Here is a 17,010-nt window from a genome sequence, read left to right as displayed (position 1 = left end):
GAAGAGCGGGATGTCGTAATTAGACTATTAAACCCGCTTCATCCGATTGATCACCACCAGATTCCCATGGTTTGTGATAAATCCCATGGCCATAGCTTGATACGTTCACCTGCACCTGCTTCAGTTTCCCGTCTAGGGCGTCAGTGGCTTCCCAAGTGGGAGAAGTTCAGCTCACTCGAACATTCCTCGCCTACCTTTGCTACTGTACTCCTACTTGCCCACCCACCAATATGATTGGCATCTACGGAGATGCACTGCACCGCCACGTCTAGTCTGGGTGGTCACTACCGTTATTGTGTTCAATTGTTCTTGCTGCATGCGTCAGGTCGTCATGATGATGTAGCTATTGTTTGCACTATGTACTCTAGGTAAGAGCAGAGCTTGTCATAGCTTCATCTACCTTCTTGCTTGTGTATATTACCCCTCATCCCACTGCTCTCCCATCAACCATAAACTCCTCTCCTCTCCACAACTCTTCTACAACTCCCAAATACCCATTCATACCCACAAACAAACATACACACACCTACAACTCATCACAATGGACAAGGCAAAGGCAGCAGTTGGAAACTTCCTATCCAAGGATGGAAAGCACGACACCACCGTCCACGAGGTAAGATTCCTGTCGTTCCATATAGAACATGCACTGATATCCACAGACCATCAATCCCGCCGTTCAACAAGAGCACGTAACTCGCACTCAGCTCAACCAAGAGACCAAAGCCGTCGATCGTGAAGTCCACCAAGACCATTACCATACATCCGTCCAGCCCATCGCAGACCGCGAAGTCCTCCCCGAGCAACACTCGCACCAATTGGCAGGCGTCGAGCACCGTCACCTCAAGCACGGCTCAGACGATCATGCAAAGTCCCGCCTTACCGCTGAGCAAGCTCAATTCAAGAATACCCGTGAAGTCGGCGAGACGCAGCGTACTACTGCTGCCGGTGAGACGGTTGCCGGCGAGCACGTCCACCACCACGTCCATGAGAACATCCAGCCCGTCATTCAAAAGGAGACGGTTCAGCATTCTGTCGTCCACACCACCGTCCCTGTCCACGAGATCCATCAAAACGAAGCCAAGCACCACACTGCCAGCCAACTCCCACCCGTAACCATGGGCGAGTTCAAGAGTCAAGGCGGTTCTCTGGGTGGACGCGAGGAGCGAACTGATGCCTTTGGCGGCGAGCCAAGATCTGTTGGTGGAACTCTCGGCGGAGCAGGTGCCAAGGGTACGACGAGTTTGACCGACACCGATACTTCTCGGACTGGTGCAACTGGTACTCGTGGATCTTCTGCCAACACCCACAGCGGAGTTTCCACAACAGGTCTAACTGGCAACCACAGCCATGACGGAACTTCTGCTGGTGGTTATGGATCTTCTACTGGTAACTACGGATCTACTACCCATGGTCAAGATTCCACCACTGGTAACTATGGATCTTCGACTACCCGTGGCCATGACTCTTCCACTTCCACCACTGGCAAAAAGCCTAGTTTGTTGGATAGGTTGAACCCAAAGAAGGATACGGATGGAGATGGAAAATCTGGCATTATGGATTAGGAGTTTTAGAACTAAAACTACATTACCCCTTGTGTACTATACCAAATGAAGAACCCTATTTTTGCCCTTGAAACAGTTGCCTCATGAAATACTTCACCATCTCACCTGTTCAGTGACTTGTAAATTTAAAGCTTACTCTATACTTCACTTCAGGTGAGCATACTTCACATATAACTCAAGTTGTGTTAATATCACAGGTTGAACAGATACGCGATCACTTCTTCTACTAGTAGATAGACTTGATACTAGAGTTTCTGGTTGATGATGCTTAGCATTTAGGTGGTGTTGTGAATGCGAAGAGGTCACCTCGATGCCTCTTCGCTGACTAAGCTACGCCAAATCACATGACTAGTAGAAAGGTCGTGATGCTGTCGCTGTGGGACTTTTGGATTGCTTAGTCAGCTTGTCACATGCGTAAAACTCTCCTCTGCTTTAGCATAGTAGCTAGAACTAGATGCCACTGTAACCACCCACATATAATACAATACCAGACATCGTTGTAACTTGATCAACAGATGCGGTTCGTGGTGCGGTCCTTATATCCTAACGAGTTGCTGTTGGCTTTTATATAGGATGATAGGACCTTCGGCTTATAGTATAGTATAGTAGCTTAAGCGTAAAAGGTAAGACTAGATTAGATTAGCATGAATGGCTGAGCTATGATTGATTATATTACTAGGTAGGGGATGTTTACTTGCTTGTAATTGTACGCGAAAATCTCCTTGCTGGAGGTTTGATATGTTTTTAGATACTAGATGTTATTATTGTACTTGATTTTAGATAAGGAGCCGCAAGTAGGTATGTATTGTTTTGAAAAAGAGGATATTGGAAATAAGACAAGTCGTGTTGTGATTATCGCGTCCTTGCAAGACTTGCCCCGCTTAATCTTCAACTAGGTTATTTTTGTTTGTACTGTTTATTTGTTGGTGTTGGATTAGTTGTGTATAGCGTTTCTTGGGGTTGAGGATGGATGGATGGATAGATGGATAGATGCAAGGAAAGACGTACGGTAGGAGAAGATCGGGCAGGAACCAGACGAGGATGAATCCCAGACAAGATGTTCCGACTGCGATGTACGTGATGTATCGCATGACGTCTGAATACTGGTTGAGGAGTGGGATTAGTTGGAGTTGGAGGTGTGCTGGTTGTAAGTTGAAGACTTGGGAGGAGGAAGTTGGGGAGGAAGATGGAGAGGAGGTGGAGAGGAAGTACTTGCAGCATAATCAATAGCGATTCTCTCCATCGATCCCCATCTCGGCAAAACCCCCGTAATCGAATTAAGCAACTCGTCAATCAACGCCCGCGTAGCTTCATCCCCCAGATGTCGTTTCAGCGCTTCGCCAAACGTCCCTGTATAAATGCCACCCGCGATACTCGCCCCGATACTCGCGCCCAGGAACGAGAAGCATATCACCAACGCTGTGATCTGCGCCAGCTCGGCATGCGGGACCATGATTTGCGCGGACACCAGAACGGCCGTCTGGATCACTCCGCTTCCAATCCCCTGGATCAGTTGCACGACGAACAGTTCAGCGGGCGTGTTGTTCGCGCCGCGCAGCCGCATCATGATCCCGTATCCGACCAGGCGGATGGCAACGGCGCCCATGAGAAGCCATTTGTAGCGCTGCGTTTTGAGCATGATGAAGCCGGCGATGATACCGCTGGTGCATTGCGTGACTCCGTTGGTAAACGTGTAGAAGGTCGCCTCCCGCGCCGCGAAGTCATGCACGACTGTTACCCAGGGGTACAGATACGTGTGCGTAGCACCAAACCCCATGGAATCCGTCGAGATGAGCAGCATGGACATGACGATGGTTGGGTTGGTGAAATAGTGCACGGGGACCAGAGGGTACTTGGCGACGAATTTCTCGTAGAATGGCAGCGCCATCAGGAACGCGCAGCCCAGCGCCAGGAGAACGGCGATGTAAGGCGTGTGCCAGCGGGATGTTGTCGTGGCGGCTAGGGTTAGGGGGAGGAGAAGCATGGCGAAGCCGCAGCTAAAGAGGACGGTTCCCCCCAGGTCTATCTGCGAGCAGAATTCGCGCGCGGAGATCCGAGACTGTGCTACGAGCCCTGCCTTCTTGGCGCGAGATTGGTAGTACAGCAGAGTTGCTATGATGAAGCTCGCGCAGAAGGGCATCAGGATCGCGAGCATACCGATTCCCCAGCGCCAGCCGATGCCGTGGACTACACTGTCGACGATGAAAGCTGAGATCCAGGGCATGGCTATGAACGGGAAGAAGGAGGCGCCGATTGCTAGGCCTCGCCATCTTGCGGTGGATATATCAGAGATGATAATGTCGTTCATGATATTTGTGCCAGACTGACCAATGGCGTAGAAGACAAATCCAGCTGCATATGCATTGAAGGACTTGGCGGATGCAATGAGGATATATGCTACAAGGTAACATGAGATGGTGAAGATGTATGTTTCGCCTCGACCGATGATGTTGGATAGTTTGGCAATTGGTGGTTTAACCACAGCGAATATGATGGCACCTGCTGTTCCAAGGGTTGAAACCAGAGAGAGTTTGTCGAAGGATGAGGTGGCGTAGTTTTGGTAGACGTAGACAGTGGAATTGTCTAGTTCACTATTGGTGGATGGTGAGTCTGTGGTCTTGACAATGTCATGTATTGAAAGTTGAACTTGCAGAGATGGCTACTCTGTATGTAGAAATGCACAATGTGAATTTGATGAGAAAAGATGAAGAAAAGGTCTTATTATCAGATGAAGACCCAATCTCGTCCCAAAGATCATGGTCTCCATCTGATAATCAAGACGATACAACAGGACACTTACTACATAATCATCATCATTGCAATCCTATCCAACATGTCAATACCAATGCTATGCCATAGTTTGTAGCGAGTATGGAGTAAGTCTCTTACCCAGCAACAATAATATATTTCCCATGCGTTCCCCATACGGCTTGAGCTGCTTCAACCCGCGCAACACCCCCCTCAATGTCGGCGTGATTTACCTTTGAGAGTTCTCCCACCTCTGAACCCGATTTCTCTTCTCGGTCTTTATCCATTGTGTGCGGAGAATCCTTGAGCTCAAAACTTGGCTCTATCGGAGCTCTAGATGAGTTAATGAAACCCATGATGGCGGCAAGTTGTTGTTTTCGTTGATGTTTTGGAAAGGGGGGGAGGAACGAACGTGAAGTTGAAGAGGGAAGAAGAGGACTCGAGAGCTTTTTGTAACGCGAAGATCTTTCAGCCTTCTGACCAAGTGATGTGAATATGCATATTGAAAGGAGCTTGACCAATCAGCGGTGTGATTTTGTATATTGCAAGCAATTCACGGCGTCTGGTAGGGAGTACAAAAAGTACGATAAGAAGTTTGAAGTAGTACTGCAGTCAGTAAGAGCCATTCACAGCATATCAGTAGGGATGATTGAAATCCCCCACTTTAAGATGGAAGTGTACATAGAATCCACCATAACAATGCCAAATTTATGACCTCTGATTTGCCCTATTGACTTTAGCCGGAATGCTACTTCAAGTTGTATTCCTTATCGTAGTCACACTTGCATGAAGGCCTGCATATCCCACTAAAAGACATTAGCAAAGCGGCACTAACACTATCTTGTAACATCTGATTGAAAAAGAGGATTAAAAACTTCCTTCAATTCGTAATACTTCATACAGTGCTATCACAGCTAATCAACCCCTTGAAACGATACAAACTCAATAATTCTTCTGCATCTCTTTCTTGACCTCAGGAAAGTCTGGCACGATAGGGTGATAATTTGCATCCTGCCCCGCCACAGGAGGTGCAATATATTCTTTCCTGCCCGCCTTATGCACCCTCCCGTTAAGCACAATAACATTCAACTTATCATGATCTTGCAGCACCGTGATATCCTGCAGCGGATCTCCATCTACTAGAATGCAATCCGCGTAGAATCCCTCCTGGATCTTCCCCAGTTCCTGTTCACGCATGAAGAGCTTCGCGACTCCAGCTGTGGCCGCTATGATGGATTCCATGGGCGTGAAATCCAGCAACTTGACAAAGTGCTCTAGGTCCCGCGCGTAGGTTCCGTGCGGCGTCCATGCGAAGCCGTAATCGCCTCCAGGAAGGATGGGGATGCCTCGGCGGTGCATCTCTCGCAGGCCACGAATAGCAGCGTCGAGTTCTCTTTGATACCCCACTTGTTCTGCTTTGGCTTTGGGGTAGCCGAATGCTTCTGCATCGTTTACTAGAAGTGTGTTAGACACGCCCTCCAATTTCGAGGTCGGATTGGAATTACTTACGAGTGCCAATGAGCCAGTTGATGGCTGGAGCAATGACGTGCTTTGTTTTCTTCGCCTCGAGCATATCCATACCCTCGTCGTTTATATATGAAGCGTGGTAAATGACATCGACTCCATGTTTAATGCACATGGTGACTGAATCTCGGGCGCGGGCATGGGCGCAGAGTCTCTTGCCGAGCTTATGTCCCTCGTCAACGCAAGCTGCTGTTTCTTCATCTGTGAAATAACAATCTTGTGCTGAGCGAGTCTCGGTAATCTAAGGTAGAATTAGAACACGATGCTCATGAGGGGCAAGGGAGGAGTTTACTTCTTCTCCACTCATACTGAGCTTGATGTTGTCGACTCCTAATTTGACGTGATGCCTAATCACCTCACGCATCTCCTCTGGTCCGTCGGCATAAGCTGTGATACCCGCCACAAGGTCACCGTCTCGTCTAGCCATCTCCTTGCCGTTGGCCAGATATCGAGGACCTGGTATGTCTCCAGCATTGATCGCATCTCGGATGACAACATCGAGTCTCTCTTTGGCGGAAGCTGCCCCAAAACACCTGTGGTTCGTCAGTTTGGTATCCCTGTAGGATAGCCTCGGCTAAGCCCCTTTTAAAGAAGCTGGAATGTGAGGACATACATGGTATAGCCCGAGTCAATATAACACTGCGCACTCCTAGCTGTCAATAGCACATGCTTCTCGACGCCCAAGTCCCCAAGCCTATTCAGGTCTCCACCATTCCAAGTGAAATGGGTATGCGCATCTCCCAAGCCACTCATCAGAGTGCGTCCTCTCCCGTGAATCACCCTCACTTTGGGGTCTTTCTTCAGCTTTTCCTTGTCGGGTACGTTGCCGACTCTGACGATTTTTTCACCCTCGATGAGGACATCCCCCGGATAAGGATCACGGCCTGTAGAGTCGAGTATTGAAACATCTTCAAAGAGGATCTTGGAGTCGGGGTGGGTACCCAAGATTTTGTAATTTGTTGGTTGTAGGGAGGCATCGAAATGTATGTCGTTTATGGTTTTGATATTTCGGGGTGGTCCTTTGTAAGGTTCACTGGTGACGCTCTTTTGGCCAAAGCTGGGAAGCGGGTCAGCGGTTCTTGAGGGTGCCATGTTGATTACTTCGATTGGCTTGCAACTGAAGAACAATTATAATTATATGTATAGTTATCCGATTCCACAAGCTTTGGAAAAAGAACTGATTGACGAACGATGAGGAAAAGGATATAGAAGACGACGAGACGCAGTTATAAGTGCTGGGTGAAAGTAGGCTAAATGTAAAATAGATCCCAAAGTCACCAGGTCGGAACATGAAGGTTTCTAATTCCCCAAGTTCCCCGTATTTCTGGTTACACATCCATACTTCGGCAATACGGATCAAGTAATATTATTACAACGCTTGAGATAGGTCAAGTATAAGGTACGAGACTCACTGGATTAATGCGGGGTGACGGGGTGTAAGCGCAATGGACCCCTAGCGTGGAGCTATCCTCGCCTAGTGTCGTCCGCCTTCTCCGTCTTCTCCATCCTCCCATCACGGGAATGGATTATAGGATAGTCGCTTTCAACCCACTAGACTATTCAAGAAAACACCATAGGAACTGCCGGACTATCCTCCGTTTCTCCTCACGCGCTACCAAGGTGATCCACCGAGAAAGAGAACTGCTTTCTATCTCTACGGAGATATTTTCGAAACTCTTATTACATTCAACAATACAACCCTACAATCAAGATGGGCTGGCTCAAAATCGGCACTCGAAAGGCGCCACTCCTACAGACAGAATTCATCCAAGACTTAAAGGCCTCCACTCAACACATCGAAACTCTCAGCCTCACCCCAAGATACCCGTCTGCCACTACAGACACCAAAGATAAAGATTTACCCTTCATCCCCGCGACTGAAGTTTCGCAGCGCATATCAGCGGGAGCTGGCGGTCTTCGTATGTTCCCAGCCCCGTTGGTTTTCATTTTATTTCGTTTCGCAGTTCTCACAGAAGAATAGTCATTGTGGTAGACAATATAGTGTATGATTGCACTGATTTTATCTCCGAACATCCCGGCGGAGAACAGGTCATCAAATCTTTTGCGGGAGGGGAGTGTAGTTGGCAGTTCTGGAGGTTTCACGGGAAACAGGATATGGAGGAATTTGGGAAGCCGTTGAGAGTTGGACGGACAGAAGGGTTGAAAAACAGGTTTCAAGAGCCAAATAGATATGTAGGATTAAGAAGATGGGGGAATGATGTGTGGGACTAGGATATTTAAAGTAGAAGTTTATTTACATGTCACGTATAACTTTCTCTCTATAATCCGTGTCAAATGGTCATAATATACCAGTCTCAAGTAATATAATCTCCAGATATGGATGAAAGAATAACCATCAACTAATCAGTGAGGGGTAGGTTAGATTGATACGCGATTTTTCTCCACAATATCAGGCATGAACACTGACGTCTAATCCAAAGATTTCGCACGAGCTTTTATTCGTTTGAATCACATCTTCAGGCCAATAAACCTTGTAGAATGCTCGTCACTCTAAATCTAAAAGTGTTTTGAGTATTCTCCGACTAATAAAATATAAACAGCTATGGACGTCCAACTACTACATCATAAGATGACCACAATGTGTAGCTTCCTCCACTAGTACCAAGGTCCATCTCTCCACAATCAAGTTTCTGTATACATAGAGAACACCGGGAGATTGATAGGTGTGATACCATTCGCAAAGAGGCCAGCGCATCCTGCCCAGTCTAGGTCATGGTCAGCATGTAAACGGGTCGTGATCAGATAGCGAGAACTTACAGCTTAGAAAAGCAACTACAAACCCAAGCCCACTACCAGCCTTCTCCAGCGATGTATTATTAAGCATATAACCGCAGGCAAGAAGCATAAGGACAATGCACAGCACGAAAAGGTCGCCAAACAAGACCCAAGATGATCTCATGGCGGCAACAGTGAAAATGACCGTTAGAATAAACCAAGCCCAGAGATACATGGCAAGAGCATTTGCAAATTGGTCATTCAACTCTCCTGTAGTTTTGTCGGTATATGCAGCCAGGATTCCCGAACCAGGAAGATAGATCATGGCGTATGACAGGTTGAAAGCGCCGTAAGAGGGGAAGACAGTTGCGCCGAACTACTCCAAGTTAGCAAGTGCTTCAAAGGTAGTTGATTCGACTTACAGTATTGCCGCTGACAAACTCCATAATGCCAGAGATGAATTGACAAACACCACCGAAGAAAATCAAGACTCCAACGAGAACATTGGGAGTTGCGACTCCCCGTACTTGAACACCATATATGGAGATGAGGAAGATTCCTATAAGGGTGAGCGAGAGTATCCTGGTCTTACTTCCGTCGTGGCATACCTGTAGCAAAGGAGAGCAGACCGAGAGGAGCTGGATTGGCGAAGCGGCGATGAACGACTGGCAAGGATGGCTGACTTCGGTCATCCACATGTCCTCCAGCAGTTTGAAGTCTTTCAAGTTGTTCTGTATTTCCACTGCTTGCTTCCATTTTGCTAGCATGGTCATAGCTTTCGCTGTTACCATTTGGAGCAGACATATTTGCAACGAGGTAGTTGAATCCAATGTGAGAGTAGCAGTGGAGGTGGAAGAAACAGTAATTGAAAGAAAAGAAGAAAGCTCGATACGGAAGGTGAAAAATCTGGGGAAACCCCAGATTTAAATGAAAACCCCCACAGATTGAAATGAGGAGGAATATCAAGCGGTACTAGGAAACAAACCTCCCCGGCCAGAGAGCAGAGAGTATGGGGTTCACCCCGTTACCCCGTGCTCACGATTCCATGTGGATCTTCAGGCTGTTGGGGTCTACGGTCGAGACCTAAGTACAATACTCGCCAGTGTGGGGTATACACGAGAGATTCATCAAGTCCACGTCCCGGAGCGCGTTCTGAAGTCTAGCAAAAGCAGACTATTGCGGAGTGAAACTTTGTTGGACTATTTGTGCCGTCCTTTAGTCTTGTGAGATGTGCGCCTCCAACTGTCCAACGGCAACATTTCCTGTGGGATGCGGGGATTGGGAAAAGGAGGGCGGAGATGGCGGAGATGATGGAGACGAGGAGATGACGGAGATGACGGAGATGGTGGATATGAGACGAAAAGGAGTGAAGACGGAGAAGGCGGATACTTCACTTCGTACATTATTGGCGAGGCGAGTAGTTCGCCGGGAAATGTCCGGCGGCTGCGGGGCAGAGCGAGCTCGCTGTCATCATTAGCTATGGTATGGTGGGGTGGAGGCTTCAGTATTAGCATCAGCGGGGGCCCCTGGAGCTATCACCTGAGTATTCCTACCAGACCAGAAAATAATTCCTCGACTTCTTATCTACTTTGCTTCTTTCTGCTTTCCCATTTCTTCCGAATGAGACATTATTCTGCGCGCCTCTTCTCCCACTATAGATACTCTTACCTTTACCAATTGTGCTCCCCTTCTCCTTGGAAAGTTAGACACTCCCATTTCCACTTCAATTTCCAATTAAGCTTCCAATCCCAATTACACCGCGTCTATCATCAAGCTATCACAATGGCAACCAACGGTCCCTCTCAGAATGGCAGCTACACGAACTATGTCGCGTATCGTGACCCCAAGATTCAAGGCCAATCCCGCATTGGACACTTGGATCTTCAAGCATCAACCATCCAACCTTTGAGTTTCCTGTCTGGGGCACCTCTTTCGGATCTGTATGAAGTTATTGAGATCGGAGAAGCGCAGATCAAGCCCCTGGGAGAGCCTTTCCCTCTATCATCAATTCAATTACTGGCTCCTATCAGCGGCCGAGATGTTCTGGCAGTGGGAAAGAACTATGCAGAGCATGCCAAAGAATTCAACTCTTCCGGATATGATTCTAGCGACAAGGCGGATCAACCAACTCATCCGGTTATCTTCACCAAGCGTTCTACGAGCATCATTGCCCACGGAGAATCCATCTTTCCACATCCTGGGTTCACTGAAACCGTCGACTATGAAGGTGAAATCGGAGTAATACTTGGCAAAAGCGGATACAGAGTATCTGAAAAAGATGCATGGGATTATGTCTGGGGCTACACCATTATTAATGATGTGACGGCAAGAGAACGACAAAGGGACCACAAGCAATTCTATATCGGAAAGTCTCCTGATACTTTCTGCCCAATGGTATGTATTTTTCCCTCTTACCAATTCAGCTGCTTGGAAAACAAAATTTTGGAGCAAGAATCTGATCGATGACAGGGCCCAATCGCTGTACCTGCAAACAAGCTTCCCAAAATACTACGAGTTGAGACTACTGTCAATGGAGAGAAGCGTCAAACCGCAACAACCGAAGATCTCATTTTCTCCATCCCCTTCCTTGTAAAGACTCTTTCCGAGGGCCAGACAATTCAACCTGGTGATGTTATCGCAACTGGAACTCCGGCCGGTGTGGGTTTTGGTCAGAAGCCACCTGTTTGGCTTTTACCTGGTGATGTTGTGGACGTCTCAGTGACCGGCCTTGGGGTTTTGAGCAACACAATTGCGGAGCCGACTTCCAAGAACCCAACCATTGCCCGTGTGGCGACAACTACTCGTATTCCAATAAGCAACTTGGACAAAACGTGCGGTGGCGTTGGTTTGACTACCGTAGGGTCTAAGAAGTTGTACTATCGCCACGCTGGAGTTTCCACAGGTCCTCCCATCATTTTTATCCATGGTCTTGGTGGATCCTCAGAGTATTATACCCCGCTCATTACGGCTTTGGGTTTGGAGAAGACTCATTCACTGCATCTTTTGGACATTGAAGGACACGGGCTTTCTCCGACCTCTGCAGGTTCCACAGTCACCATTGAAACCTATGCGTCGGATTTCAATAACTTGGCCGAACAATTGAACATCAAGGGCGCAACTGTGATTGCCCATAGCATGGGATGCCTGATTGCCATGACTTTGGCTCTGAAAAACTCGGCGCTCGTCTCGAATCTTGTTTTGATCGGTCCCCCTCCATCTCCGGTCCCCGAAGCTGGCAGAAATGGTTCCATTGCTCGAGCAGCCATAGTTCGAAGCTCCGGCATGGCAGCCGTTGTGGATGCCGTTATCACTGCTGGAACATCTGCAAAATCGAAGACAGATAACCCAGTTGCTATTGCCGCAATTCGAATGTCATTACTAGGCCAAGACCCGGAGGGCTATGCCAAAGGATGTACAGCACTAGCCGGCGCTTCAGAAGCTCTGCCTGTGAGTCAGATCAAGGCAAGGACATTAATTATCACTGGCGAGGAGGATAAAGTCTCGCCTCCACAGATCTGTGAAAAGTATGCAGGGGAGATTCAGGGGACAAAAGTCCAAGTCCTGCCACAAGTTGGCCACTGGCATACTTTTGAGGATGTGAATGGTGTTGCAAAGGCCGTAAGATTGTTTTTGTAACTAGTTTTATCTTTTTCAGTAGTCTATAGAATCAGTAAAATTTAAAATTGATTTATGACACGGATGGTGTAATTAGTAATTTTAGTAGATGCGGTATGTGCCATTCGTAGATACATGCCACCCATTCGTGAGATCTAACAACGACTGTAAATTTCCACTGAAAGAAGGCAAATACAATCATCGTTAAGCTTCTAAGTAAGTGGAGAAATTAATCCTAACCAAATAAGTTTTCAAAGTGGCTTTTGCCTCCCACGTGATATTCTCTATAGAGGAGAGGTTAGTTTCCTTCTTGCCGGATCTGCGCAGGCCCTGGGTCCCTGCGTTCCCCCGCGATTTCAACCTCACTTCAGGAATAAAACCATAAAATTTCCACCCCCAATCAAATATTATGGATCGTCAACACAATGGTTCAAAACGCACCGAGAGCGTGCGACAGCCCGTTAGCTGTGAGCCATGTCGTCGGAGGAAGATCAAGTGCTCCAGGAGTCATCCTCCGTGCGATACATGCCGACGGCGACGTTGTCCAGACAGCTGCGTCTACAAATCATCCCGAGACGACGCCTCAGCAAAGGCGGGATATAATAATTCCAATGTTGAACTATTAGATAGGATCAGTAATTTAGAGAATTTGTTGAGGAAACATACAGGTGCGGAGGTTGAAGCATCGTCGACCACACGAGCTGGGCACTTGGCGAGCCCGGCACTCTCTGCCTCAATAGAATTAGAGCCATCGTGCCAGCTATCTCCTGAATCTTTTATTTCCGACCTCCCAGCTCGTCAGACACTCCCCACCGACCTCAGCGCCTCACACAGAGCTGGCGTTCTGTCTACGGCCTCAAATGGCAGTGTTCGTTACGAGCCACGATCATCCCAATGGCGCGCAGTTCTTGCCAACACACACTTGTCATCAAGTACCCCTTCACTGGAAGAGAACGAGGTCTCCAACTTCAGCTTTGGGTTTCCCTTTACGACCGCGGCCTCGCCTTCAGGAGATGACCTGCTTTCCATTCTGCCCCCGATGCAGCAATGCGAGTATTTGAAAGAAAAGTATTTCACTGTCTTCTCTCCGGTAAATATCCCGAACCCCCTATTATGCCCTACCTAATGCCGCCTAGTTATTTCACATCCTTCATGACCCGACTTTCCAATCTGAATACGAGGGTTTTGTTGAAGATCCGTCCTCGGTGCCCGTCTCTTGGTTGGCAATCCTCTTCATTTTGTTATCCTTGGCTGTCACAACGTTAGAACAGAAAGATCCAGTCTTAAGAGACCTAGCCAGAGGTTCAGATCCAGATAACAATATTCGAATGCTTAGCAAACGGTATCGAGAAGCTGCCTTGAAGTGTCTTGCTAAACATGGAGTATTTTGGGGAAATAACAACACTCACTCGCTCCAAGCGCTTGTTCTTGTAGTGTATGCTATGGGGCATAGTCAGGAACCATCATGGGTGCTCCTTGGTAAATCCTACTTGCGACAGCAACAAAAAGAATGATAAATTGACAGTATTACAGGCATGACGTACCATGTTGCTATTGCAATGGGTTGCCACATTGACCCCGACGAATTTGGTCTCACAGCCATACAGTGCGAAGAGCGCAGGCGCTGTTGGGCGGGAGTCATAATGCTCTACACAATACAAAACACAATTCTGGGAAATCCTGATCCTTCGTGGCGTATTACCAACGATGTCAAGCTTCCGGCTGATGTCAACGATGTCGATATAACTGTCGCTGGAATCCAGGAACCCTTTCCAGGGCCAACGCAGATGTCATATTTACTGTTTAAATTCCGCCTCTATGACATTGCAGCAAAGATCTGCAAGGAAACCTTCAAATCATATCCACCCAGTACGACAACGATCCAGAATCTAGATCAGCAGATTCATTTGGCGCAGCAAGAATGGGATAGTCGTTATCTCGCGGACTCGAGTTTTAATTCCCTGCCTACACACCATGCAGTCCACCTTCACATTCTCCACGCTTACTCACATCAGCTGTATCTTCTTTTGCATCGGCCATTCTTTGCTCAATCTATTCTCGGACTTGATATTCCAAATCAATCTCAAATCAGATGCATTGCTTCTGCCGAGGCCCTTCTGGGTATTCACCAGATGATGTTCGAAATAGAGAGCTTCAAGCCATATATGTGGTATACCGATGGCCTTGGAAGTTTTCACGCCTTTCATGCCACTGCTGTGTTGGCCGTTGCACTTCTTATGCCTATATATAAACCACAGCACCAATGTTTCAAGAAATTACTGGATGAGACTCTGGCGAGATTCGAAGCATCTTCCGGCAGGAGCAAAATATGTGAGAAAGCTGCTAGGATTCTTAGGTTTATGCTGTAGGTATTTGTTGAATCCTTCACTCTGCTTCTCTCTCAAGTATAATTTTGCTGATATCCCTTCAAGTTCAACTTCATCCCCAAAGCAACCTTCGATTTCTCCATCTTTCCCTACTCCAGAATCTCATCCCGATATTCAGAAACAGTCTCTAAACAGTGAACAAATGAATATGTTTGCTGAGAGGCTGCAACCTCAACAGTGGCTTGGTCCTGCTAGCATGGCTTGGGTGAGTGCCTTTTCGACAGTATAAATATTCCAGATGCTAACTAAATGTAAAGACTGAATGGGATAGTCTCATGGCCAATTCCGAAGGCATTCAAACCTAACCCAAGAACTAGAATAAACGCATCCCTTTAGGTATGGGATTTCTCGTCATTGGTTATTACCGCTTCGCTATAAAACGCGTCCAGAAAAAACATCCGAAATCGAAACGTATTGCATGTATCCGCACCCAGCAAAGCCAATTGCCGAAGTTACTTGTCATGGACCTATCGCTTTTCTAAGCAAAAATGGCAACAATGTAGCCCACACTGTATGGATTGTTCACGAGCAAAACAGAAAGTGTAGCAACATACACAGTGTTGTAGTTGTTTGGCCACAGCAGAAACCTTTAGCATTTCATAGGCTTTTCAAGGCAGATGCTCGTTCAACGATGAAATGTTGAAGATGTCTCCCAAACGATTCTACGGGATATACCCATTTTCCTGGCTGAGCAACATCTCCTCTTGATGATACTGGGCTAGGGAGACATTTGCACGTCTATGAAGCGCTATTAAACCCACCTTTATATCTTTGCAGTAGCCGGTATCTGGTGGTACCAATCGTTTAGGGAGCGAATGCCCACCCAGTTGTGTATCAGAAGGTTGTATGCGAGATGTCGAAATGCCCCGATCAAAAACGCAGTGGAGCGATTGCACCAGTACTAAACAAGGGTTAGAGGCATGCAATAAAAGAAATAACAATTGATATGTTATACATGAAGTTCTTAAAAGTTCGAACCACAGCCCACTTTCTTCATTACTATATGTCTATCTCTTGTATAGTCTCATAGTTCTCAACTCCAAGCTTCAAGAGTTTACTTTCGTTACAGTGTCACTCATACAATGGCAATGTCCTTATCTTGCATTGAGTTATTCCTCACTGACGTTCTATATCCAAGATCTAGACATATATACATACTACCACCCCATTAACAAGACCCGTCTACTTGCGCAGCGTAGCATAAGTAGGAGCTATCGGCGGATCAGCATTCTTGACCAACTCCTCAGCATAAGCCTCCCACCAAAGCCCAGCATTCGGCGCACCAACACCATCGATAGTCGGCCCGCAGGCCCCATCACTCTCACCACCCGGTTTCGCCCACACAATACTGTCCACGAGCGTGCTGTTCGTGTCCGTCGTGGGCGGGGTCCCAAAGCCCGCTTCCACGTTGCACCAGTCGCCCCACGTTGCGCGCGTGTTCTGGAGGCCCGACCGTCCCTGGTCAATGATGAAGTGCGCGGGCAGCGAGTTGTTGGTCAAGTGCGGTGCCAGAACCTCGGCGTAGTGCAGCTCATCGTACGCATTGCTGTACTCAGTGTAGTTGGCGCGTGGGTCGGCGATGTAAGGGTTGAAGTTCGAGACGTCGGTAGAGAAGCCGCGGATTTGGGCACCGCCCACTGTCAAGTTCTGCGACAAGGAAACTACTTTGGCGAATTCGGTGGCCGCTAGGAAGTTTAGCATGTTAGCATTCAGATTCGGTGACGGAGAAGGAGAAGCAGGCTCAAGATACCGGGTGCAAGGTTGCCATCCCATCCTAGCCATCCTCCATGAGCGGCGTCAATGTACAAGGCGATATTGGGGGCTTGCAACTTTGCGATGGCGTATGCAATGCCCTGCTCGTACGTCGAGGTGGCGTTTGCGCAGAAGGGTATGTTCTGGTTCGTGATGACGTTTCCCAGACTATCTGGCTCCAAGATGACGGCGAAAGTCAGATCCCAAGCTGATTTCAAGGCTGCGGCGTAAGGATCAACGAAAGTCTTTTTATACAGGTTCAAGCCATCGTTAGCAGAGCTGAACTCTCCACCCGATTGTCCCCCCGAGCAGTCCCGGTCAGGCAAGTCATACAGTACCAACTGCACAATCTGCTGCTTTCGAGTTCGTTGTTGCTCAGTACGAGCGGCGTCGATAGTGGTCTTAATGTTGCTGAGACCAGCGACAGACGTAATCCAGACGAACGTTCCAGTGTTTTGTACAGTGCGCGTTCGTGCTGCATTCAAGCTGTCATTCTTCGTTAGGAAGGCATTGACGGTCTGGTTGAGTTCGCCGGCATAGTAAGAGTTTGCAAAGTAATTCTTGCCGAGGAAGGGATTCACGTCTCGCGCATCTTCAGCTCTAGGAGCTAGAGGCGGGAGAGCGGAGATGCTGTTAGCAGCTGAGAGAAATGTGAGAAGGGCTTTGATATGCATGATAAAGTTATA

At 47.7% G+C, this 17,010-nt stretch overlaps 8 protein-coding genes across 8 annotated transcripts; 4 read left to right on the top strand and 4 right to left on the bottom strand.

Annotated features, from left to right (window-relative positions):
- Positions 1–541: 541 nt before the first annotated feature.
- LHYA1_G003410 (uncharacterized protein) lies at positions 542–1,562 on the top strand (the record flags this gene model as incomplete). The annotated part of the gene is made up of 2 exons (XM_031148381.1): positions 542–613; positions 660–1,562. The coding sequence occupies 2 exons, from the start codon at positions 542–544 to the stop codon at positions 1,560–1,562; spliced, it is 975 nt and encodes a 324-aa protein (XP_031006069.1).
- Positions 1,563–2,682: 1,120 nt separating this feature from the next.
- str3 (Siderophore iron transporter) lies at positions 2,683–4,666 on the bottom strand (the record flags this gene model as incomplete). The annotated part of the gene is made up of 2 exons (XM_031148380.1): positions 2,683–4,153; positions 4,452–4,666. The coding sequence occupies 2 exons, from the start codon at positions 4,664–4,666 to the stop codon at positions 2,683–2,685; spliced, it is 1,686 nt and encodes a 561-aa protein (XP_031006061.1).
- A 586-nt stretch (positions 4,667–5,252) lies between these two features.
- On the bottom strand, positions 5,253–6,926 carry YJL213W_3 (Uncharacterized protein; the record flags this gene model as incomplete). Its single annotated transcript, XM_031148379.1, has 4 exons — positions 5,253–5,764; positions 5,820–6,075; positions 6,127–6,367; positions 6,448–6,926. 4 exons carry the CDS (start codon positions 6,924–6,926, stop codon positions 5,253–5,255), a joined length of 1,488 nt encoding a protein of 495 aa, XP_031006062.1.
- Positions 6,927–7,545: 619 nt separating this feature from the next.
- On the top strand, positions 7,546–8,066 carry LHYA1_G003407 (putative cytochrome b5; the record flags this gene model as incomplete). Its single annotated transcript, XM_031148378.1, has 2 exons — positions 7,546–7,769; positions 7,808–8,066. The coding sequence occupies 2 exons, from the start codon at positions 7,546–7,548 to the stop codon at positions 8,064–8,066; spliced, it is 483 nt and encodes a 160-aa protein (XP_031006055.1).
- Positions 8,067–8,477: 411 nt separating this feature from the next.
- GPR1_1 (Glyoxylate pathway regulator) lies at positions 8,478–9,374 on the bottom strand (the record flags this gene model as incomplete). Its single annotated transcript, XM_031148377.1, has 4 exons — positions 8,478–8,560; positions 8,613–8,946; positions 8,993–9,129; positions 9,179–9,374. The coding sequence occupies 4 exons, from the start codon at positions 9,372–9,374 to the stop codon at positions 8,478–8,480; spliced, it is 750 nt and encodes a 249-aa protein (XP_031006056.1).
- Positions 9,375–10,352: 978 nt separating this feature from the next.
- On the top strand, positions 10,353–12,206 carry yisK (Uncharacterized protein; the record flags this gene model as incomplete). Its single annotated transcript, XM_031148376.1, has 2 exons — positions 10,353–10,964; positions 11,040–12,206. The coding sequence occupies 2 exons, from the start codon at positions 10,353–10,355 to the stop codon at positions 12,204–12,206; spliced, it is 1,779 nt and encodes a 592-aa protein (XP_031006053.1).
- A 388-nt stretch (positions 12,207–12,594) lies between these two features.
- fsa6_2 (Fusarisetin A cluster transcription factor) lies at positions 12,595–14,877 on the top strand (the record flags this gene model as incomplete). Its single annotated transcript, XM_031148375.1, has 5 exons — positions 12,595–13,275; positions 13,322–13,664; positions 13,719–14,550; positions 14,618–14,777; positions 14,830–14,877. The coding sequence occupies 5 exons, from the start codon at positions 12,595–12,597 to the stop codon at positions 14,875–14,877; spliced, it is 2,064 nt and encodes a 687-aa protein (XP_031006054.1).
- An 877-nt stretch (positions 14,878–15,754) lies between these two features.
- Positions 15,755–16,998, bottom strand: CEL6B (1,4-beta-D-glucan cellobiohydrolase; the record flags this gene model as incomplete). The annotated part of the gene is made up of 2 exons (XM_031148374.1): positions 15,755–16,257; positions 16,323–16,998. 2 exons carry the CDS (start codon positions 16,996–16,998, stop codon positions 15,755–15,757), a joined length of 1,179 nt encoding a protein of 392 aa, XP_031006059.1.
- Between the last annotated feature and the right edge of the window lie 12 nt (positions 16,999–17,010).

The sequence above is a fragment of the Lachnellula hyalina genome (genome assembly GCF_007821495.1).
Source record: "Lachnellula hyalina strain CBS 185.66 chromosome Unknown contig00051, whole genome shotgun sequence".
Lineage (NCBI taxonomy): Eukaryota > Fungi > Ascomycota > Leotiomycetes > Helotiales > Lachnaceae > Lachnellula > Lachnellula hyalina.
Note: the sequence above shows the minus strand (reverse complement) of the source record. Positions and strands in the feature narration are given on the sequence as shown.